A 24,442-nucleotide genomic window follows, 5' to 3' on the forward strand; every position below is an offset into this window, starting at 1 on the left:
TACGAATTTTCGAGCTCTACAAAGTTGTGACTTTCGACGACAAATCCTTATCGAATATGTTTCGTTAAATATATTTCGATAAGGCGAGACGACCCAGTTAGAACGCGTCAATCTTAACCGATGGTCGCGAGTTCAAGCCCAAGCAAGCAACGCTAAATTTTTATGTTTATAATTCTTCTCGTGCTCGACAGAGAAGGTAAACATCGTGAGGAAATCAGCATGGGTCTACTTTCACTGAAATTCTTTCGCATGTGATACACAAAACCGCATTAGAGGAGTATTGTGGAATATGCTCCAATACCTTCACCTCAAAAGGAGAGATTATAATTTACAGACTATAAATATCTTCACATTTTATTTTGTTCAATATCACTGTTTAATCTGAAATATCTCTAATATTTTTATTAATTTTAAATTAAAAACAAATCCGAAACAAATATAAAAAAAGTAGTTGATACCTTACTTGCTATTTGATAACTGACGAAAGGTATCGCTTTATCTCAACGAAACAGGCTCCCCATTGGGCTTATAAGCCCTAAGTCCTGGAGCTGATCCTCAACTTAATATTTAAATATTTGTCATAAGAATTAGTCGTGGTCTGTTTGTGGTTTAACTTAGCGCGTAAAAGGTTATCACAGTAAAGTCAATGAATATAAGTCTCATTTTTGAACCAGCTTTTATAATTACAATACAATAAATTCTATCAACATTTGAAAAATAACTAAAAAATATTTTTTTGAATATAACCGTACCGTACCGTAACAGCCTGTGAATGTCCCACTGCTGGGCTAAAGGCCTCCTCTCCTCTTTTTGAGGAGAAGGTTTGGAGCTTATTCCACCACGTTGCTCCAATGCGGGTTGGTAGAATTCACATGTGGCAGAATTTCAGTGAAATTAGACACATGCAGGTTTCCTCACGATGTTTTCCTTCACCGTAAAGCACGAGATGAATTATAATCACAAATTAAGCACATGAAAATTCAGTGGTGCTTGCCCGGGTTTGAACCCACGATTATCGGTTAAGATTCACGCGTTCTTACCACCGGGCCATCTCGGCTTTCCACCGGGCCATCTCGGCTTTTTGAATATGCAAACTATTAAATGTGAACTTTTTATGACGTAAGTGTCACCATGACCGTAGACATTACAAAGAAAAAGTTCAAGGACAACAAATGGAGCACCGTTGTTATAGTTAGCGCAAACAATGCCGCCTAACAACGCTGAACGTAGGTACAAGGCCTCTTCGGCCATACTGCTAACCATTATTAACATACTATGAAACTATTACATGTTTTAATATAAAGATATCATATATTAAAATCCATGAATTATTAATTACGTCATACTTTTTAAATTACTAACGTTCGTAAGGTACCAAATATTCCAATTTTGGTTTGTTTATAGTGTATTTGTATGTATTGGTGATGGTAGGTTTGAAAATAGCATAAGTGAGGCATATTATTATATACAAGATTATATAAATGATAAATGAGCTTTCCCTAGCTCCCAGTAAGTATTCGTTGACACTTAATTTCGTTATTTTTTTATCATTACATGACTTTGATACTGATTTTTTTTACCGGTTTTCTCGGTAAAAACTTCATTCCTAATCGGTAGTCTTATGTTAAATTTAATCTTGTAAAATTACGACTCAAAAGTGCTTTTGTTTATACTTGAATAAAGTACATTTAAATTTTTATTTTGAGCCTGAGACGGCTATTTCTTTGCCCTCGTAGACTGTAAAACCATTGAGACTAGAATGTACGCTATAATTGTAATAAATTTAATGACGTGACTTATTTTCAAGTTGTTTGCGTTGGGTCTTCTTACCGTGCTCCGTAATCGTATTGTTACAAGTTTCACCACAATAACAATGAATCGCAAAATGTGTAAATTAAAAGTACAAAGCGTGAGAACCTCAATTTTAGATATAAATGTTTGACCTGTTTAAAGGTCTCATAAATGTACCAGCCCGTAAATGTCCCACCGCTTGGCTAAGGCGTAAACTCTGCTCCAATGCGGGTTGGTGGATACACATATAGCAGATTTTTATAGGATACATACAGGTTTCCTCACGATGTTTTCCTTTACAAGCACAAGATGAATTGTAAAGACAAATTATGCAAATGAAAATTCAGTGGTGCTTGCCTGGCATTGAACTCGCAATAATCGAATTAAGTTCACGTGTTCTAGCCGCTGGGACATTTTTATAGTATATATATTATTACATTTATTATATTAGCTTTCTATATTATGTTAAAAGATATTATTTAGTAATAAATACAGTCGTCATTTTTTGATATCTTATAATCCTCTTTTGTAAAGAAGAAATACGAAAGTGCTTTCCGAACTTGAATTCTTATGCATTTTAATTGAGTTTTATTAATTAAAAAAGCTCTATAGTTTCCTTCGCAAGCTCTTAAACTTTTTTAAAAAAGGTTCCATTAAGTGTTTCCACTTAACCGAATGATTCACCCCACAATAATTTAAAGAAAGAACTTTTCTTTGTCCGTAAACAACTCAAGGGTCTTCCCTCTTTTTCGTATTGTTTTTTTTAAATTAATTACTACAAAATTAAATTTACTTTGATAATACTAAATATACGTCATTATATTCACATACAATATATATAATAAGTCATTATATAATACGCGTAGGTTTTACATAACCATTTAAAAATATTTTAAAATGGTATAATTTTAAACCAAAAACGGCAAATTATTCGATTTCCTTTTGGTATACAAGAAACAAACAAACAATTGGTATAATGTTTCGACTGTGAAATTTGTACTGCAGAAAACTTATTTCTTGAAACACTAAAATTGAAATAGCTATTTAAAAAAAATTATGCCCCGTCCTATTGCTTCCATTGACAGGCTACTTTCAGAGACAGATTCAAGTCCAGAGAATATCATGTTTTTTTTTATAATAATTGTATTTAAATTATAATCATAACCTAAAATTTAGATAAATAGGTATTTCACTTTTGTATTTATATGTACAATATTCAAAAAGAAGACAAAAACAAAAGTTGCTAATGATAAAATAATAATCACGGATTTTTTTGTACAAAATTAAATATTATATTAATGCATATTCCGAAATCGTTTTTAAGTTTTCGTATATTAGGCAAAAACGACCGCTTTTCTGTAACGGATGAGTGTCTCTTGTGTTCATCTAACCGTCTGTGATAACGTTTATGTACTTCTTAAGTAAATACTTTGCATAGTAAATATTTTTAACCGAAAATCGATAAGAATGTGAGCCAATATCATAATAAATTAATAAACATGTTAATTGGATGTATGTACCAATATTATCTTGCAATTAACATTTATATAGCGTTTTACAATTCGTGTTTTTTTTTTATCCAAACTCTTATTTGGAAGTCGAGGCGACCCGGTTACCTTTTTAAAATATGTCGTAAAACTGAGCTCAATCAAAATCATGTCTACAAAAAATTACTTTTATTTATGAAATATCGTAAATTTTCACATTTCAAGGCTAAGCTCTTGCGAACTATATACACAAAAAAGTCTGTACCTACAAAATGTACGAGTGTCTGAGAATTTGTGATGTTATAATTTGTATGTGAGCCTTATAATTTCGACATTTCCTTTTAACTGGTTGTCGCACAATCATAGCTTGGAATGTTTTGTATTTATCGCGATTAAATATCTCAATGACGACGCATCTATATAAACATTTTAATAATTGCCGGCACAAAAAATGTTTAGCGTAATGTGTTCGCGTAATTACGCGTATTCATATTTCATTTTCATAATAAAATATATAAGATTGTTAAGACGGTCTTTCAAAATTTACTTTAAACCTTTATAACCATTTCATTATATCTAACATTAGTATAAAAATACGCTTTTAAGATTTCATCAACCGTTTAAATAAGAAAACAGTTGTTTAAATAAAATCCAACGTTCATCATAATTTAAAAACAGGCTATAGGGTTTAATCAAGACTAGACACGCGGTAGCGTGTTAAGCCAGGTTCAAGCTTCATTATAGCCTTCGCAAGTTCTAAAGCTGTAAGTTATTATTTTATTCTTCCGAAAATTTGGCTTGCTTTTAGAAACTAGTCATTGAACATAGGGCTCTTCCATGACTGTTTTAGTAGGTACTTAATAATAATTCGTATATATAAACTAGCCAAGTCAGACCTAAGGCTTCATTATATTATCGTTATAAGAAGAAATGATATTTTAAGTTGTTATAAAATATTTTATCTTATTATAAAAAAATTCAGGACTGACCATTGAACTTGCACCCATTTAGATCTCACTTCTTTTGTCATTGAAGTCAACAACCAAGACATATATCATAATATTGAACTTGGCTCTCATTTCACATATATGTTTTTGCCATTTAGAGCCATAATTATTATTATTTATTAATGACAGAATAATATATAAAATATCAATTATTTGAGGCGGATTTTTCAAATTCGCTTTAATTTCTGTAATGCTTACTGAAGTTTCATTCAAGTCTAGTTTCATTAATACATATGTAATGCAATTCATATTTAACGATTAATATTGAACATACATTAGAATTTTGAACTGACCAACATGATATACATAAAGTTTGAAAGTGACATAAATGAACCTTCAAAGTTAAATTATATTGCTCCCAAAGCATAATAATGAATGGCAACTTCCATTTTGGATCGTAAAACTTGACCTACCAAAATTAAAATATCACAATCTCAAACGTCATTTCATGTTATCACTTCACTTACTCTTTCATTCATACACTCGATATGATTTGTACACGTGAAAAATCTAAACATAGTTTAAATATTATGCGACCGATTACAAAACAACGCTCAAGCGAGTTACGTTAAACAAGAGCCTAAATGGCTTTCTATGTATCCTGTCTCCTGATTCCACTTGTGTAATCGTAAGTTGCAAATGTTAAATTTTTTTTTTTTTTTTAAATATGGCATTATAATTTTTTGTAGCTTATTAATTGATCGTGCAGCATTCATATTGAATTAAAAGCATCAAAAAGCCAGGACAATGACCTCTTATCCTTTTAAGGAGAAGCACGTACACGCACGTAATTTCATCGACATCTTCAGATTTCCTTAAAATCTATAACCCAGTCAAGGCCAATATGATTTATTAATATATAAATGCTTTTCCGGAATTGAACTTACGATCTTCATTTAAAGTACTAGTATAAAACACGATGACTCTACTGGGCAATCTCGTTGTATTCATTATTTGAATTCCAAGGCTTAAAATTGTTACGAAATATTTTACGCAAAAAAATGTGCGAAATATATTAGATACTTTATAGCCTTCAATTTGATAGTTATATTGGTTTTGATTCAAATAATAGGTAGGAGAGAGAAGTAAGTTATCATATTGCCTTTTTTTGTACTAGTATTCTCCCAGTAGTCAAAATATTCATATATAATCATTATTCAAAATTTGATGTTATACAATTTTATCTACTTTTTTGTTAATAACACTGAAGTGAAGCTTTCCAACAACCACTGAAAAACATAAAATAGAATATAAAAAATATATTGATAAACATGATAATAAAATACTGAACTGTTTTCTCTTTACTTATCTGTATGTAGATATTAGATAGATTACAATTTCAAGGTGTTCACTATTGACTGATAAATTAATATATTACTTCCATATTTAAAAAAAATGATATAAAAATTATGATACTATTATACAAAACTCATTGCACACACATAATTAAAATTATAGTTTTTATTTTTTTAGCTTAAGCCAATTTTTATGATAAATATTTCATGACAATTCGAATAACTAATATATAACATTATATTGAACTCTTAAATAAAAATAATATAATTTGAATGTGTAAGTCAAAATAATTATATTTTATATTGTAATCAGTAGAGCAATAGAACTTTAAGAACAAACTCAAAACTCACCGCAAAACAAGTTCGTGAAATGCCAGAAAGTGATATATGGGACAGGGACTATTATAATTATATCAAAGGATTAAGGAAGGATATTGTAGATATACATAAGAAGATTTTCAAAGCATCACGAGTGCACTCATGTGGATTTAAAGAAATTCAGAATTACTTCACCGCCTCACACAATCTTTTGACGAGTATATTTTTTCAAAATTTTCAACTTAAAAACGTTAAAATAAAAACATGTATTAATACTTATATAAATGTAAATACTTATAAATGAGACTTATTTAGTTTGATGTATTAAAATTTCACAAATAATCTGCAAACAGAAAATCATCAATTGTATCATCTTTTTATCTACTACTCTACAGATGATGAAAAGCATGCATTGCGTTATAATTTTTTGGTATTACAAAAAAAAAACATTACTTTTTTAGTAAATAATAAATGAATTCAGCGTTACTTTTTATTAAATTTTTCATTGACTTTTATTAATTTTAAAATATAATCAGGAAAATTTTATTACAATAATGTTTAACAGAGTTCAATCTATCATTTATTTTCTGTTAAAAACCTTAATCTCAAATCATCAAATTACTAGTTACTAGTATTTCAGTTGAGCTCCGCCTTTTAGGCTCGGTACTAAAATATACTTAATGCAATCAGATCTCTACTTTCTCTTTCAATATCTTTTAACAGGATTTTCCGGATAAATCAAATGTTCGAAATGTAAATTCTAGCGAGAAGATTTAGCCAGAAATTTATAATTAGAGCTCATCGCCAAATGGGGCTCTGATAATCTTGTTGAGTTTAATGCCAAGAAAACACAGGTATGCGCTCTCACGGCGAAAAAGTCAACATTTTCCCCTCTTCCCTCCCTCTGTGGTACTCCGCTGGTGATGCAAAGCAAAATCGCCATGCTGGGGATTGACGTTCGCTGCGACCTTAGTCCAAGGGATTACATCGAGGCTGTTATAAAAACAGCTTCACGGAAACTCGGAGTTCTGAACAAGGTGCGGCGCTTTTTCACGCCACAACAACTGTGCCTGCTGTACAAAACACAGGTACGGTCTTGCGTGGAATATTGCTCACACCTTTGGGATGGCTCCGCTAAGTACCTACTTAAGGCCTTGGACCGGTTGCAGCGACGTGCCGTACGCATTATTGGCAACGTAAAGGTCACAAACACCCTTGAACCTTTACAATTGCGTCGTGAGATAGCAGCACTGAGCGCTTTCTATCGACTGTATCACGGCGAGTGCTCTGAGGAATTATTCTCTCTAATTCCTGCTTCCCCCTTCCTTCTTAAGTCCCCGCGAGCTGATTCTCGATGTCACCGCCTAACTGTGACATCAATTCCATCGCGAACAAAGAAATTTGGCAACTCCTTTCTTTGTCGCACTTCCAAAAAATGGAATTCCTTACCAGCTCACGTGTTCCCCTCCTCTTACAACCCGGGTTCCTTCAAACGAGGCGTGAAGAGGCATCTTGCGGTCCGGCAAGGCGAAGGCGGTTAGTGCAGAACGTTTTTCCCGTCTGTACTGGCCGTCGTCGCGTTTGGACTCTACTACCACTTACCATCAGGTGGAGTAGAGTCATTTGCCCTCCCAGCGAATATAAAAAAAAAAAAATTAACTTTTCATCAATCGTATCACTTGTATTATTATACACAGAAACATACGACAACACACATCTTTAACTTTAGCACGTAGGTACCTAAGCAATTTTTACTCATTTAAATATAAAATAATACTTTTAATTAAAACGCTCGTACCTCTCAAATCTCATAAAAATAAATAAATCTGTTTTTGAAAATCGAAAACAAATACGTGTACAAATATTCTCCGTTACCTATATTGTAGATAGACATTGGAACTATATTTAAATATTTAATGAATAAACTAATAATGATTTAGATGTAATTTAAAAGTGCATAAAAAATACATGATATTATAAATCCCATCCCTGAGTCAAAACTCGAAACTATCACGATTAATGGTCAATCCCCAAGGTCAGCCTATCGGGCGGCCTTAAAATGCTAAATTATACTGCGTGCTGCAAACCCGCGTCCAATACAATATACACTTTAGACCGGGCGTCATGCGTGTAAAAAAAATAAAAATTTAAAAATAAGTCAGTGAAACAAATAAACGTTTTTAGTGTTATTCGAATGATGTGCAAAGTTTTTTTATAAGAAAAAAATGAAATAAATATGGAACATTAAAGTCCTGTGACACGTGATATTTTTATCTTTTAAAAAGGTAAGGCTTTTAAGTTAAAGGTTTTTTAAAGCATATCCAGGATAAGTTTTAAAGATAAAATTTTAATTGTACTAAACACCTAATTAGTAGGTAACTGAAATTAATTACCTACTTGTGTCAAACTATTTTCTACATAAAATAATACATTATTAATTTAAATTCTAACTAATAAAAGCATTACATAAATTACATATTATGTATTAGGTACCTACAAAAACCAGATCAATACCACCACACAACATTCACGGTTATGATAGTTATGTGACGAACTTGACCCACGGCAACATAACTTGTATATAAATTAATTGCCAAATATTGCTTGCGATATATTTATAAATTAAATTATATATCTTTTTAAATTAAAGCAACAGTTTATTTATGTTATTTATTTAAAAATATATTTTAATAAAAAACTTAATAAGTATATACTACACAATTAATTTTAATTAATATTGTGCACTGTTACCAATTAAAAACAAACTGATACCTATGTCTATAATAATATTATAAATTTTAAAGTAACTCTGTCTTTCTGTTACGCTGTCACGGCTGAACCACTTAACCGATTTTGATAAAATTTGGTTTGAAGCAAGCTTGCATCCCTGTCCCGAACATGCGGTCGTGCAACAAGCAAGCCGTGAGCGAAAACTAGTTTAAAAACTTTATCTTGTTGGTTATTAATGCATATAGTATGTTACTTCAAATAAGTATAATAAATATTATTAGAGTAAAGTAAGTTTGTATTAAAATAAAATTTCACAATTATCGTATTAAAATAAACATGATATAAATTTTAATTAATAGTTCATTAAAGACTGGAATGTGGCAACATTACCTATGGGTACTTATGGGTACGAAAACTATTTTAAGGATCTGTTGTAATAACAAGTATTTCTCAAGTGTAGTGTGTGTATCTACACACAGCTAGAAAACTTGCTGTATTAACATACATACGCTTACTGTGCCTATCCATCTCAATCGCTCCCTACATGTCGTATATATTCACTCAGCAGTGTTTAGATCGTGCGTGTCATGTATATGGCTATTTATTAAGCGACGAGCAGAAGCAATAATCCTTAACATACTCTACCAAGTGCACCGTCCTCTTTACTTAAACGTGTTAAGATCCAATTTCGTAATAAGCGCCTTATTGTTGTGAGACCAGCGGACAGCCGTGACTCATTTAATCCGTAATAAAAACGAAACAACTTTTTAATATAGTGATACACACAAATTGGTTTCATATCAATTACGAAATAATTAAATATACCATCTGACTAAAACAAAATATTTATAATTTACAACTTAAATCTATCTATCTTCTACCTTATAGATATCTTAAAAGATAGCTTTTTTCATGTAGGAATTTAAAATGGGAAGGCAGACGGGCAGATAGGCCACCTGATATATGGTCACCATCGCACATAGACATTGGCGCTATAAGAAATATTTACCGTTCCTTATATCGTCGAAGGGCCACCAACATGAGGAATTAAGTTGTAATGTCCCTTGTGCCTGTTGTTACACTCGCTTACTCGCCCTTCAAACCAGAACACAACAATACGTATATACGTATACTGTAAAATAAGTATTACTGTTTGGCGGTTGAATACGTAATGAGTATGTGGTACCTCCAGATGGACTTACACAGAGGTCCTAATACAAAGTAAATATTAATGATTTTAATAGATACGATCGTTATTCTTTATTGGAAAATAGATTTATTTATTAATATGTTTGTATTTATTAGACCGATTGGACCCAATATTAAAATAAATACAGTAGGTACAGCGTTGGATTTAAATTGGAAATTAGGAAAGGAGAATATATCAATAGAGCATACAGCGTTGTATGAGCTTTAAAAATAGCTACAGTCTGAGAAAACTTTAAAATATATTTTAAATGATATTCGTAATAGTAGCCGTGTACAGAAATAGTGAGTCATTTTTTGAAACATACATATTTATTTTTATGCTTGTCATTATGTCAAATATTATGTTAGCATAAGATATAAAAATCTATTACTACACGCGTAAAAGGCATAGAATATAAAAAAACATTGTTTGAGGTATTTGAACTTATTAATGATTGTTAATAAAATAAAGTAATGACTGTTTCAAATATCGCTTTTCGTTTTTAATATGTCACCACCTAAACAGGTTTATCTGGATTGTTAATGTGTACACCAGGGTTCCTTATTTAAGTAAATATTTAAAAATCTTAAAAAATCTATCACCTTTAATGTTACTGATTACATTATGCAGTAACTATTACTATTTTATTTTATGTATGTTATGAAATAAATTGTTTTATTTATAAGGTTATCGAATTGAAATATCTCGATTTTATCCCAGTATTATCAATTGTTATTTACTAATATAATATTACAATTACTGAATATCTCAGACGGCACATCTTACCACAAGTCTCACGCTTATTAAATGACAATAATATACGTTCTTTTCTGAATATTTATTACTCATCTCACGAAAATTAAAATTAAAAGTTATCTATAAAAAAATTGGACGAAATAAACGTAACCTTATACAACTAAATAAATTCAAACTCTAAGTTTAACATATATGTAAAATGTTAACGGTAAATTTTCATTTGAATATTTGCTTACCAACATAAACAACATAAGTACCTACTTAAAGAATGTTAGGAGTAGGAACGTAATATTTACTAATGCTAATAATTTAAAATTATATTTATTCTACACAATATGCAACTAAAAATGACATAAAGCTCCTTCAAAACAAACAAAAATTTAGATGACCCTATCTAACTTTGTGCAAACCTAGGGACGTATACCTCCAACTCATCAGTTTTGTATCGAACAGCAAAGCTTGGTGTCTGTGTGTGCAAAAAAAAACATAACAACTTGTTTGCTTAAATAGTATTTCTTTAATAGTACATTTTGACTTGACTAGACGGTGGTGACCACTTACCATAAGGTGGTCCATGTATGTGTTGTTCTTTTAGAAATTTATTTATTTCTATAAGTATCACCAACAAATGATAAACACACTTAATTTATAATTTATATTATTGTAGACTCATTCAATTAGCGAAGCAAACAGATTGCAAATAAAAAAAATTTACGGTCTACTTAAACAATATTTTATACGTGTAATAATTTTATTTATTAGTAACAACGAATAAAAACTCAAGGACATAATTATATGGTTTCACAAGAGAGAATCATAAGTTTTCGTTAAGGCTCGATCTTTCTTTTTATAAATTTATAATAAAAATATCGATACTGACGTGCATTGCTGACCTACATGCATTGATTTAAAAGGAAACCAGTACAGGGCCGTATCTAGAGATTCACAACATGAATATTTTTTTTTGAATAACAACCAAATTAATGTAATTCAGATATTACCATACCGTCATTACTAAAGGTCGGCGGAGGTATAGCAATTTTAATATATTTTCGAATAAATAAAAGGCGTACAGTTATTTCAATTCGTATTTGTAAATGGAAACATAAAACCTTATTTTACTATTTTTTACAGTGCAGCCTATAACAAGATAGTGTCATGGTTTACGAAAAAAAAACACTAATAGTTTTTAAGTCTAGCAAAATATAAATTTAAAAATAAGAGTATTATAATATTGCTGAGTGCCCACATCTATGTAACTATCTATATGATATAATACTTGAAGTTCGAACTCGGAACATGCATGCTTGAACATAGTATTGGAAAATAATTCAGTGCAGAGCAGTACAAGATTTGCGATTAATGCTAACCCTAACGAGATCCTCGACCCAAAATAATAAACGAGAGGCTCTCATTAACGATAAAGGGCTGGTTGTATGCGAGTCTAGAGATACTAAACACTTATTTAGTTAAACGCAAATAATATTATCTATCACTATTTATTAGAAATAACAGAATTTAATCCTGCTTATAGCGATGCGACGTTAATTTTTAAAAAAATATTGTGACCGTTATATGTATATGTATAATCATTCTTTTATTTTCAAGATTAATTAGGATCATCATTCCAACGATCACTCGTTTATTTAATCCTTGAATGTACTTAATACATATTATTTGTTAAAAACAATGAGCTGCAGTTACCGTAAGACGGATGTGGATTTCTTGAATTCTTTAAGTCCTGGGAAAAACAATTTTTCAAATGTAAATGTCCTACTCAATCAGTTATTTGTTGCATACAAAGGTGTAAAACATCACCAGCAATTTTTATCAACATCCATCTAGTGTGCGTATGATGCACGTAGTATTTATTATTCTATTTTTATACGTATACAATTCAGTTATAAATTTCATTTTATGTTTTAATATAGATAATTTAAGAATATATGAATAAATGTACTATATGTATATACAAAGACACATTCAAATATCAATTAAATAACTAAAAATTATTACAATATATCTTTTATCAGATATTTATATATATATAAACTATATACTATCATGAAGTACTAAGAAATATAAGCTGTTATATATTTTCGTATATAAACGCAATTTAAAAGCTTTAAAAAAAGCTTGGCTTTATTTTATCATTAAGCGTACAGAGTATTATTAATTCTACATTTGACACTGACTGTTCCGTTCAAAAATCAAGCAATATGTCGTTAAGTATATGTTTATTTAAATAAAGTAATTAAAAAAAAGAAATGAATGACAAATTTATAAGATATTTGCTATAATTATATTATTAAATAATATTCAACTTAAAGTAAGATTTAAGCACAATGTTATTTACCTCAAACGAGTATACTACTCAAATAAAAAGGTTCAATATTCAAATGAAATTGTACCAAGTATGATTATACTTGCGTTTCAATTCAATTTAAATAACATGTTTAAATATGTAAACCGTCTTTACATATACACCATAAAATTCTAAATGTAATGGTAGAAACATTGCCTAGCCTAATGTAGTAATAACGCTTTCCAGACTACGCACACGCGCCCTATTTTGTATGTTGTATCCATATGTATAGAACAAAGAATAAAGATAAAATGACGTGAAAATAAATTATATCAACTTATCAACACTGTCTTTTGAACACTACTAGTAATGAAGTAGATATTCTTTTCAAGCAATTATAGTATTCATTATAATTTACTTTTTAAATAATATAGTGGAAAAAAACATTAATTAAAAGGACGGAAAGTTTTATTTAAAAATTAAAAAACCGACCACATTAAATATAAATTTTTCAAAGCTAATCAATCTCTTGAGATTGAAGCAATCGACCATCGAATACTTATTTTAAAACGAAATGTGAATTTTATTTTATAGGAACTAATCATTTTATATAGTTTTATTGTTTATACAGAAGAAATGATAAGCTAGTTAGTCCGCTAGTTTTCTACTCTTATTCCATTCTTAGGATTAAACTTATTGGTACAACTGATCGAATATAGATGATATTATCAAAATCGATGAGGTTATGGAGGAAAAAAAATACACAAAAAGGTATCTTTGATGTCGGCCCAAAATTAAAACACAAGGACATTCAAGTTTAACGTCACTATAACTTAATAATTTAAAATGACCTCTGTATTAATGTTGCAACATATTTCGATAATATATTTCGTATTCTTTTGTGAATATATTATATTATTAAAAACATGTTGTTTTTTATAAAAAAAAAATATTGCCTAATCGTTCTGATTATATGGATTGTTTGATTTACAAGACTAATAAATAAATTAATCCACAGATTCAGATCTATAAATAAATATACCAATAACAATAGTGACTTCAGACAAACCAATTTTATTCTGAAGAACACTTTGATCATATGAGTACTATTTACTCGTAAAACTCTATATAAATATAAATCAACAATAAAATGTTGTGTAGAGGAATTTTAGTGTTCGTCTCAAGATTGAAAAAAAGCTGATTCATGCTGATACATATCGTACCGCTGGGAGATGGCATTTAACGCGCGATGCCTATGAATGCTTCAAATATGCATGTACGAGTATATTTAAAAAAATAATTTACGATAAAAACTTGTATTTCAGACCGCCAGGGTTGATTATATAAACTGTTTCAAATCTCTTGGCAGTCTTCCAATTTCGGTCCTACACTAAAGCTTAAAGTACAAAAAAAAAGAAAAAAGTTCAAACAAGTTCTTCGTCTACATGTAAGATTTTAAATCTTTTTTTACAAAACATATCTTATGGCGATATAGTATAAATAAAGATATTGCGTTTTTAATCTAAACGCTACTCTACCACCTGCTTACCTCTCTGGAACTTTTCATTTGTTAGTGGGTATTTTTTATTGTCAGCTGGCTTGCACTAATGCATTCAGTTCGACTCAAAGCGATCTCTATAGTATTTCTTCTGTCAATCTTTGATCACGTGACATATCAATTACTGATGTAATTTCTATTCATATTGGGGTTTTTCTACAATGAATTCGACAATCGATATGTAACTTGTAAGGTCGCTGATTTTTCTTCTATTCGCATAGTTGATGTAATGTCAACAGCAGGTCACCTTTGCGTCAATCGTCACTTGCTTGTTAATCAAATTGAAACAAACAACTATGCATGAACTGGAATAAAAATCTTACACAATACTTATATTTTAAATCAACGAAGAATACCAGCAAAATGTGTAACACTTAAAGGAGCGTCTTAAAACATACTGTTTTAATACTCTTGTAATCTCATAAATACATATTTTAATTACACCTACTTAATACTTATATACATTTAATTAAAGACCGCATTATATGTACAGTATACTATGTCAAAATTAATTTTACGCTGTGAGATAATCGTCCTCTCTGAGAACTATGCAGCGTTGTCTTCATTATTTTTACGATGCATTTAAATCTTAATGATGATGACATTAACCAGCGAGATAATAAATGATTAACTTCGTGTAATTGTTTTCTGTCTGTGACGTGACCTACATGACACATGTCAGAAAATATGCCAATCATCATAAACAAATGAAAATACGTATAAAAATTAATATTATATTAACCTTATGATTATGTCACACTGCTGAGGAAATGTCTCGACTCCTGAGGAGAATTTTAAGCGGCAATTTTATAATATACAATCTGCTATACTAAAGCAGTAAGGAAAATTTAAAGCTATATCTAAACTAAGTAGATAACTACACTGCCAAACAAATGTAAATAAAAATAAACGTGAACGATTTTGTTTTTAAAAAATGAATGCGATCAAATTTAGACTAGACTGGATTTTCTTACTTATGATAAAATATTAATTTATTGACGCCAGAACTTTTTTGTCTGAAAACTCGATTAAGGCTGGAAAGTATAATCAATCACCAGCCCAAAAGCTGTTACTGTTAGGACGTTGATTATTCGCATTATTGCCGATATTTTTGTTGTATTAAGTGGTAAAAATAATACTCAATTGCGAATACTTATACATTTACACAACTGACCAAAAAAACAAGTGTAATTTTTTCAGAGTTAGTGTATATATGTATCTATGTGAGTTTATTCCTTTCAAATGCCTGAACAGATATGAATGTATTGGTTATCGTTAGAATCCTTATATCATCCCGAGTGACACTGATTACAAATTCATTCATTCAGGACAGTCGTGTTTTTTATTTGATACATTATATTTTTTATTTTAAATCAATCATTTATATAATATTAATATCAATATCAGTTGATTGACAAAATCGTTCATTTAAATTTAAAAGCACTTTCAATACAACCCATACAATACAAAATATATTTTTCACAAATCTCGTAAATGTGTAAATTTATCAACCATACCAATTACAACGAACACATGATTAGGAATATACAAATTAAAACTGTAAAATTTTCATTATTTCATAATAATAACTCAATTAAATTAACGTTTGAGTCCTATTCTGATACATACTACTAGATATTGTTTAATATACTATTTCATTTAACATTATATTTAAATACTGACGTTATTTTTTATGGTATAAGCGTAATACGCATAAGGCTTAACTTCAAGCCGATTTAATATTGTAAATGACAACACATTGATCATCGGACATATTTTTAAAACATTATTTTTATAATATTTGCCTTGCTTGTCCTATATGCGCTACGTACAACCAAGTTGCACTTAAAAAAAGTCTAATAAAAGCCGGACACTGGACAGGTAAATATTTGACAAGACCGTAAAATGCCGGAAAATAACATTTCATGCGCCTGACTATTACCACTATTTACTTTTATTACCACCACTATTTAATTTAAAAAAAACAGTCATAAAAATGCTAGACTCGTCTTAGATATACCACGAATCATGTTGAACCTGATATGATTTAACAATTAGTTTGCTTCAGTAGCTAAAGTTTCATCTGGTATTCAAGCAATATAAATACCTAACTCTATGACAAAGAACGACCTTCGAATATTTATAGCATAGCGACCCATCGCTATAAATAATCTATAATGTAACAAAGCAGAAATATTAGGTAATATTTTTTTAATAATTATATTATACAACTCTAATTGAAATACAAAAATTACCAACTTAATTCGCGCCGCCATATTTCCAGCTTTCCTTAAGGCCACAACTTTTTATACCTCGTTAAATTGCTATTAATCTTCCTTATGTTTTCTTTATTGTGCAATTCTTTGTATTTATAAAGGCTTATAATTCATAAACTGGTTGTATAGAGTAAATAATGTAGATACATATATTATATAATATTATTTAATTATTTATTTATTTACTTTTTCAGTGACGAAAATTGAAAAGAAACACAATGCGGCTATTAATATACCTATGTATTGTTCTAAACGTAACAGGAGCGTCATTAGAAAGATATAACGTTTTTGATTTCTGGACAAACTTATTCCGACCACTTCCACGCAATGAAAAAGAAGGATTTGTACCTGACTACACTCCTAAGGACGGTCAAGAATATGATTTTATTGTGGTAGGAGCCGGATCAGCTGGATCCGTTTTAGCAAATCGTTTATCAGAAGTGTCACAATGGAAGGTGCTACTCCTAGAAGCCGGCGGCAATGAAAATTACTTTTCAGACATTCCTATATTTGCTCCTTTTCTATCTATAACTCCTATGAATTGGGGCTACACTTCTGAACCAGAAGAAAAGGCCTGTCGAAATCTCAGAGGAAAGGTTTGTTATATGCCTCGCGGTAAAGTTCTTGGTGGAAGCAGTGTTCTTAATTTCTTAATATATCAACGTGGTCACCCCGAAGATTACAATGATTGGGTTCGAATGGGTAATGAAGGTTGGAGTTATAACGAAATTCTACCGTACTTTAAAAAGTCTGAAAATGTAAAAATAAATGATTTAAAAAAATCAATTTATCATGGAGTAGGAGGATATCTAGATATTGATCAATCACCGTACTCTACCCCTTTAAACGAAGCATTCAAGGAGGCGGGTGAAGAGCTTGGCTACGAATGGAATGATCCTAATGGGGAAAAAGTAATCGGTTTCTCAAAGCCTCAGGCTACTATACGGAATGGTAGACGATGTAGCACATCCAAAGCATTTTTAGAACCAGTGCGGTTTAGGAGAAATCTAAAAATTTCAAAATATTCAACCGTAACAAAGATTTTAATTGATACAAATACTAAAGTAGCAAATGGAGTGGAGTTTACAAAAAATGGCAAGAGGTAATAAATTATCTAAAATGATCACATTTATAATAATGAAAAAATGGTTTTATGATAAATAATACATTAGCTTTGGTTCTTCTCATTAATTAGCGACATATTTTCTAAAATTAAGATTTTTTATATATATACTATTTTATCGGATATACTAGCAGTATATATTTAATGTACTATAAAGAAACCTTTAACAACACATCACATAATAGATGAACTATAGAAAACGATCGAATGTAAAATGCACATTGACGCTTAAAGCATAAGCACTCTAAATATTTATTTATGTCAATGATGAATATCACCATTATATGGACAAATGAGTCAATAAACTTGATTGTAATTTATAATAAAGATATTAATTTTATTAAACGTTAAACAAATCTGCCTCATTGACTAAGTCATTTTGCGTGCAATTAAGGCAATATATTTTAAGGTTCAAAACTCGTTAAGAAATATTAATTATTCTTTATTTGTTATCTGATATATTAAATTGAGTTATATATATATTTTAATTGTATTGTTCTAGGAAAAGAATATTTGCACGTCGAGAAGTTATTTTGGCAGCTGGAACTATCGGTTCGGCCCAACTACTGATGGTATCTGGTATAGGTCCAGATGAACATTTACGCGGACTCGGCATTAAAACTCTAGCCAATTTACCTGTCGGCTACAACCTACAAGATCACATCACATTTTCTGGAAATGCCTTCATTGTCAATACCACCAATTTATGTGTTAACGATGTAAATACTCGTTGTTTTTTTTTAAATATTTATAAAGTTTGGTAGCAATCCATGGTCAGCGAGGCTTTTATTTAATAATATTTATTTATTTTTATTTACCTATATCAGACAGACGCTACTTAATTGTTTTGAATTTACAAGTGTTAAATACTTTAGATGTGCCTTTTCAAATAAATGAATGAATAAACCTACGTACATATATTACTATTGAACTTACTTTTATCCAACAGATATTAGCGGCATCGCCAACATCTGCAGCATTGTATATGCTTGGTCAAGGACCGCTTACTATTCCTGGTGGTGCAGCTGGTTTAGCCTTTACTCAAACGAAATACGGACGAGATCTTGGCGAAGGCCGACCTGATATGGAGCTTGTAATGGGAGCTGGTTCACTTGCTGGGGATTTACTCGGAATAATACGATCTATGCTTGGTAAATTTAATCATTTAATAGTCGAGATGAGCTAATGGTTAGAACGCGTGAATCTTAACCAATTGTGGGTTCGAACCCGGGCAAGCACCACTGAATTTTCATGTGCTTAATTTGTGTTTATAATCCATCTCATGCTTGACGGTGAAGGAAAACATCGTGAGGAAACCTGCATGTGTTTAATTTCACTGAAATACTGCCACATGTATATTCTACCAACCCGCATTAGAGCGCGGTGAGATAAGTTCCAAAACCTCTTCAAAAAAAAAAAAGAAAAGGAGGCCTTAGCCCAGCAGTGGGACATTCACAGGCTATTGCTATTGGTAAATTTTATCTTATATTTTTTAAGAATCTAGGACATGATTAAGACTATAAACCGTAGGGACTGGCCATGTGGACGACAAAATGAATAAAAGCGACTCAAATTTATCTTATTATTTATAACTCATCATCAACTCTACATTTCAATACTTGTTCACTTGTTTTATGTTGTTTACTTTCAATTATTATATAAAGCTAAAAGACTCCATAACCATAGTTAATGAATTAGCTTTTGAATCAACATTTCACAAGATCTATATATCCTGCATGGAAATCAACAAATACTAAATACACACTTTCTTATCGTGAGTTTTTTAAATTCTTATTTTGAAGAAATAAATTTTGGTCATTAGATAATCGTCATTTGTTATGATTCTTTTGCGGGTCCGATTGCGTTATAAAACTTTTTTTTTATAAAATGTGATATATTCATGTAAATAGTATGTTAATAAATTAATTATGTACCCTAAGAAAACATTGATAAATTAACGTTATATAAAGAAAATATTTCCCAATGTAACGCCGCACCAGGGACTTTATCCGCCTAGCCACTATGCCTGACTAAACAATAAAAATTAAAACGCATTTTTCTTTCGCTTTCAGGTGTGACGGATCAGTGGTACAAAGAAGTGTACGGGTCACTGCCCCTCCAAGATCGTCAGAATTCTTTCGCGCTAAATCCAATATTAATTCGACCCCGCAGCGTTGGACGAGTAACTCTGCGATCTGCAAACTTTACAGATCAACCTAGAATACAACCTAACTACTTTAACCACCCAGATGACCTGCTAGCTTTAAAAGAAGGCGTACGACTTGTAAGTATTAATTTAACAACCTAAAAATAACAAAAAATTATAAATGAACCTTAATTTCTGAAGTAATATGATATCTATTCGCTTTTAAAGACTGAGTAAAGGAAACAATCTGACTCTTATGATATAGTGTTTTTTTTTAAATATAAAAACAAAATAAATGATACTACTAAATACTATTTGTTTTTCAACAGAAATTAATTACGAAGTGCCTTACAAATTAAAAATCTCTAAAATGCTGGAATAGAATATCTCTCAATCTCTATTGCTAACGCTATATTTTTTATAACAGGCTCAAAGAATAATTAATACGAAAGCATTTCAACGCTATGGCACAAGATTGCACGATACGCCTTTTCCTAACTGTAAAAACTTTGCCTTCAACTCTGAAGAATATTGGGAATGTGCTATAATGCAGACTTCTATAACGTTAGACCACCAGGTATAGTCTTTAATATATTTTCTTCTTCTTTATTTCGACGGTGAGTTTCGTGTTTCTTCTTACACAATATGTACTGTATATTGTGGTTTAATATATTTAATAATCAACTTATCAATTATCATACATGACCGATAATTATTCTGGAGTTGTTTGTTTCAATCCAAAACATTAAAATGTAAGCAAATAATAAAATGATCTCTAAATGTGGTTACATTTCAGAACCATAAATTATTTTGCAGTTTCAAGAACATTCATAAAATATAAAAGAGCGTAGAACGGTGTTACTACGATACTTTAAAAAATTTTTATACATACACCTCCCTTTTAACAAACATTGCAATATTCTTTCTATGATCGCTATATAACTGATATTATGCTATTACGTCGATGTCATCGATACTAGATTGAGTTTTACATATGTTCGTGCACTACAGAGCTAAAAACGCGATAAAGATTTAATTGCTACGATATAAATATCGCAAAATATTTACGAGAGCTTTTCTGATGATACCTTCTTTGCAGTATTTATATCTAAGAATCCACAAATACTTATAATCTATATTTTTGTATACAGGTAGGTACTTGCAAAATGGCACCATCAGCTGATCCAACAGGAGTAGTATCACCGAGATTACTTGTACATGGTATCAAAGGATTAAGAATAGCTGATGCGTCAGTTATCCCACGTATACCAGCTTCACACACACATGCCCCTGTTGTTATGATTGCAGAAAAAGCTGCGGATCTTATAAAAGAAGATTGGAATATGCCAATACAAACTTTACGGTGAATTCCTCATTCGGCATCGTAAAATTGACACGTAAATCCAAAGAAAACCTTTAACATATTGCTTTAATGCTTATTTTGTATTAAGAATTTAATTACGACTCATGTATTTTGACTATTTTGAACATTATCTTACCTAAGCTCACGGTTCGCAAATAGGCGGACGGCATTCCGGAATTAGTATAAAAATGAACCTTTACCTTCCTTTCCATCTATTTATTTTTAATGCACAATTAACATAATTTTAAATTTTACAATCAAATCACAATTGGACTAAAGATTACCATCCAGTAAAATCACTAAAGAAGCTTGGAATGATACTGTTCCGATCGCATTTGGTTCCAAAGAAAGGGTTGGTAAACAATATGAATATTTTACATATTCAATGCGATTTTCTAATAGTTGTGTTATATTATGCATTAATCTCACTCCACTCAACTAGTAATATCTACTTTAATTTTACTTCCAAAGCTCCGATAACTACTTCGCCGACATTACTGAATAACTATTCAAGATCTCTAAAATACTATATTTGTCTCTCTACTCCTCTTGTGATTCCAAGAGGCTATATATTCATTAATAAGCAAGCTTTCCCCACGGTTACCCAGGTTTCATATATATCAAATATTACAAAAATAACAGTAGTTTGCCGGATCGGTTGTGATTTTTCAATAAATGGGCGACATACTATGTGATAGAGAAATAAGTTTTCGCCAGGCCCGATATTTTTACTTAAAGGGCCAGCCAGCCGAGGGGCTCCAGTCAAAAACTATATAATTTTAATCTAATCGCTTCGGAATGCGTGACATAAAATGTCAGTCCCTGATGGACTTTGGATCTATAAGTACAAGCATGATTTATGCACTAGTGATTCTAAGATTACATAATGCATTCAACCATAAAAATCTCCAGCTTTATAATATTAAAAATTTATTACTATATAGTTTTAAATATAAATATAAGATTTTAAGATTTAGTATGAAAGTAAAATATGCAACAACTTTTTATATAATATATCTTTTGTTGATCTTTGTATGTAACAACTATTAATATAATGAATATAATAAAAATATATTGTCAACAAAAAGTTGAAAATTATAATGGGACTGAATAATAAAATAATAGTAATTTCCTTTTTCTAAAACTACTAGTGGATAATAATGGATAGAGTCAAACACATGCTTCATTAACCACACCAATATTGCTATTGAGGCTTATAAATTATTGAGGAGCCTTCCTATGCAATATTTAGAAAATAAATTAATTATTGTTGACTATTTTGTAAAGAGCATATTATTAGGATGTCAGTTAATGTGTGGTTCATTTTGCAACTGAATTTTAAATGAATTCCACCCAACAGGTTGAACTAAAGTTTTGTACACTTTAAGTACAACACGGATCACGGATACATGGAAACTTGTTTTTAATAAGATAAAAGCACTTATTTTATTAAATGTATCAATTTTATCTTCTTTACCAGTGATGTCTTAAAAACATTAATAGCTTTTAGTCTGAGTGATATATTCATAAAAGTTTATAAATTTATCGTATTTTGTTTTTATGAAATTTGTTTTTATGAAATTTTGTTGACTCATTATTAGAAATGTTTCATTTCTATTTAACCATAGGATAACATTTTAATTTCTCTTTTATTGTTAATTAACAAATATTTGTCTACTAGTCAAAGTTGCAATTTTCGGATAAATAAATTAAAACTGAAAATTAAAGACTAAAAAAATATTTTATGCAGTTGTTATTTTTTTTCACCTGAAATCCAAAATTGTTTGATATTTATAATTAAAAAGTTTATAAAATTTTAATATACTAATTTTAATTACTTACTACAGTAATATTTAATATGTAACATTTAACAAGGAGATGGGCCAGTTTTTGTTTTCCTGTTAAGTTTTCTGTATAAGAAAGACAAACGTTTTTCATATTCCTTCCATTTAGTGGGTCTAATCATCGGAGCACCAGTTCGGGCAAACATCTTTTTCTTTCTTAGAAGAATCTGAAATTAAAAGTGTTATTTTTATATGATCATTAATAAATAAGAATTTATTCTATTTGTACAATACAATAAATAGTTACATTTAATCTACTTACATGATATTCATGACCCCTAACACCTTTGATCCATGAAGGCAATGTATATAATGTCTTGATCGGATGCAATTCGCCGGAACCCAGAATGTCAATGTAATCATTTTGACCAAATAATGCTCGACGTTGAGTCCATGGGTTTAATGGTCTATAATTTAAAATCACATTAAGCATATCGCGTAATCATTTCACAAGTTTCATAAGATTTACATAGCATGTAACACTTCTACCTGTACTCTGGTATTGGTAATGGTCTGCCTTCTGAACGCGGCATCAGTCCACCACTCCAAATCTTTTCCTCGTAGCCATAACGCCTTACAAGTCTTGTTTTGTCTGCATGATATCTCGTCCTTTAAATTTAATTTAATTTATTTCAAGGAACGATTAAGTATTAAAAAAAGAATTATCATTCAGTCATTTTATGAATAAAGATTATAACCTAATAATATTAACAGTCGGTCGCCAAAGCGTTTTAAGTATTGTTGAACTAAGCCACTCCATTTTTCAAGACTTTTATCAATTACGAGCTTAAAGTTTCCTTTAAATCAATTTTTTATTAATTTAACATTTCTAATTAATAAAAAATAACCCCAAATTATTACAAAAGTCAGGAAGACAATATTGTTTTTTAATATAATTATATAAAATGTCAATTGTCAAATTTTGTCATTACTGATGTCAATAATCATAACAAAATACAGATTACATATCCACTGCTCAAAGTATGAAGTGTAGAGGTAAAGATATCTTTGTGTATAAGTGTCCCTCAAAATGTATGAAATTGAGATAGCGGTGCTGGTAGAGTTAAAATTTAAGAGTTAAATTGAAACGCGCTAATATTCGGTATTCGGTAAAATTAAACGGAATTCTCCTTCAAAATGAATTATTTTCATGTAATTAAATTAATAAAATTTGTAAATACCTACATATAGCCACAGTAACGCTATTTTTAAAGTGTATTTAACCCTAATTTCATACATTTTGGATAATTTAAA

The 24,442-nt window shown here is 30.2% G+C and overlaps 2 protein-coding genes and 1 long non-coding RNA gene across 3 annotated transcripts in view; 2 read left to right on the forward strand and 1 right to left on the reverse strand.

Annotated features, from left to right (window-relative positions):
- The first annotated feature begins 782 nt into the window (after positions 1-782).
- LOC126779383 (uncharacterized) overlaps positions 783-24,442 on the forward strand; it is a 28,571-nt gene continuing 4,911 nt past the window's right edge. The window contains exon 1 of the long non-coding RNA XR_007670350.1: positions 783-821. This is a non-coding gene — a long non-coding RNA (uncharacterized LOC126779383). The remainder of the gene's footprint in view (positions 822-24,442) is intronic.
- LOC126779118 (glucose dehydrogenase [FAD, quinone]-like) lies at positions 8,051-21,422 on the forward strand. The gene is made up of 7 exons (XM_050502970.1): positions 8,051-8,183; positions 16,907-17,814; positions 18,338-18,554; positions 18,785-18,986; positions 19,908-20,119; positions 20,409-20,558; positions 21,133-21,422. The coding sequence occupies exons 2-7, from the start codon at positions 16,931-16,933 to the stop codon at positions 21,346-21,348; spliced, it is 1,881 nt and encodes a 626-aa protein (XP_050358927.1). The 5' UTR covers positions 8,051-8,183; positions 16,907-16,930; the 3' UTR covers positions 21,349-21,422.
- On the reverse strand, positions 21,540-24,075 carry LOC126779324 (39S ribosomal protein L51, mitochondrial). The gene is made up of 4 exons (XM_050503308.1): positions 23,887-24,075; positions 23,678-23,797; positions 23,451-23,595; positions 21,540-23,355 (listed from the first exon to the last, which is right to left on the reverse strand). The coding sequence occupies exons 1-4, from the start codon at positions 23,946-23,948 to the stop codon at positions 23,212-23,214; spliced, it is 471 nt and encodes a 156-aa protein (XP_050359265.1). The 5' UTR covers positions 23,949-24,075; the 3' UTR covers positions 21,540-23,211.

This window comes from Nymphalis io, chromosome 2 (genome assembly GCF_905147045.1).
Source record: "Nymphalis io chromosome 2, ilAglIoxx1.1, whole genome shotgun sequence".
Classification (NCBI taxonomy): Eukaryota; Metazoa; Arthropoda; class Insecta; order Lepidoptera; family Nymphalidae; genus Nymphalis; species Nymphalis io.

What these genes read in the sequence shown, in the direction of transcription:
- LOC126779118 (XM_050502970.1), top strand. Translation starts at nt 16,931, where the DNA reads ATGCGGCTATTAATATACCTATGTATTGTTCTAAACGTAACAGGAGCG. An exon ending in CCAATTTATGTGTTAACGAT is followed by an intron (nt 18,555 to 18,784) that starts GTAAATACTCGT and finishes TTTATCCAACAG; the next exon opens with ATATTAGCGGCATCGCCAAC. An exon ending in AATAATACGATCTATGCTTG is followed by an intron (nt 18,987 to 19,907) that starts GTAAATTTAATC and finishes TTTCGCTTTCAG; the next exon opens with GTGTGACGGATCAGTGGTAC.
- LOC126779324 (XM_050503308.1), bottom strand. Translation starts at nt 23,948, where the DNA reads ATGGAGTGGCTTAGTTCAACAATACTTAAAACGCTTTGGCGACCGACT. An exon ending in TTACCAATACCAGAGTACAG is followed by an intron (nt 23,596 to 23,677) that starts GTAGAAGTGTTA and finishes TTTAAATTATAG; the next exon opens with ACCATTAAACCCATGGACTC. An exon ending in TTAGGGGTCATGAATATCAT is followed by an intron (nt 23,356 to 23,450) that starts GTAAGTAGATTA and finishes TTTTAATTTCAG; the next exon opens with ATTCTTCTAAGAAAGAAAAA.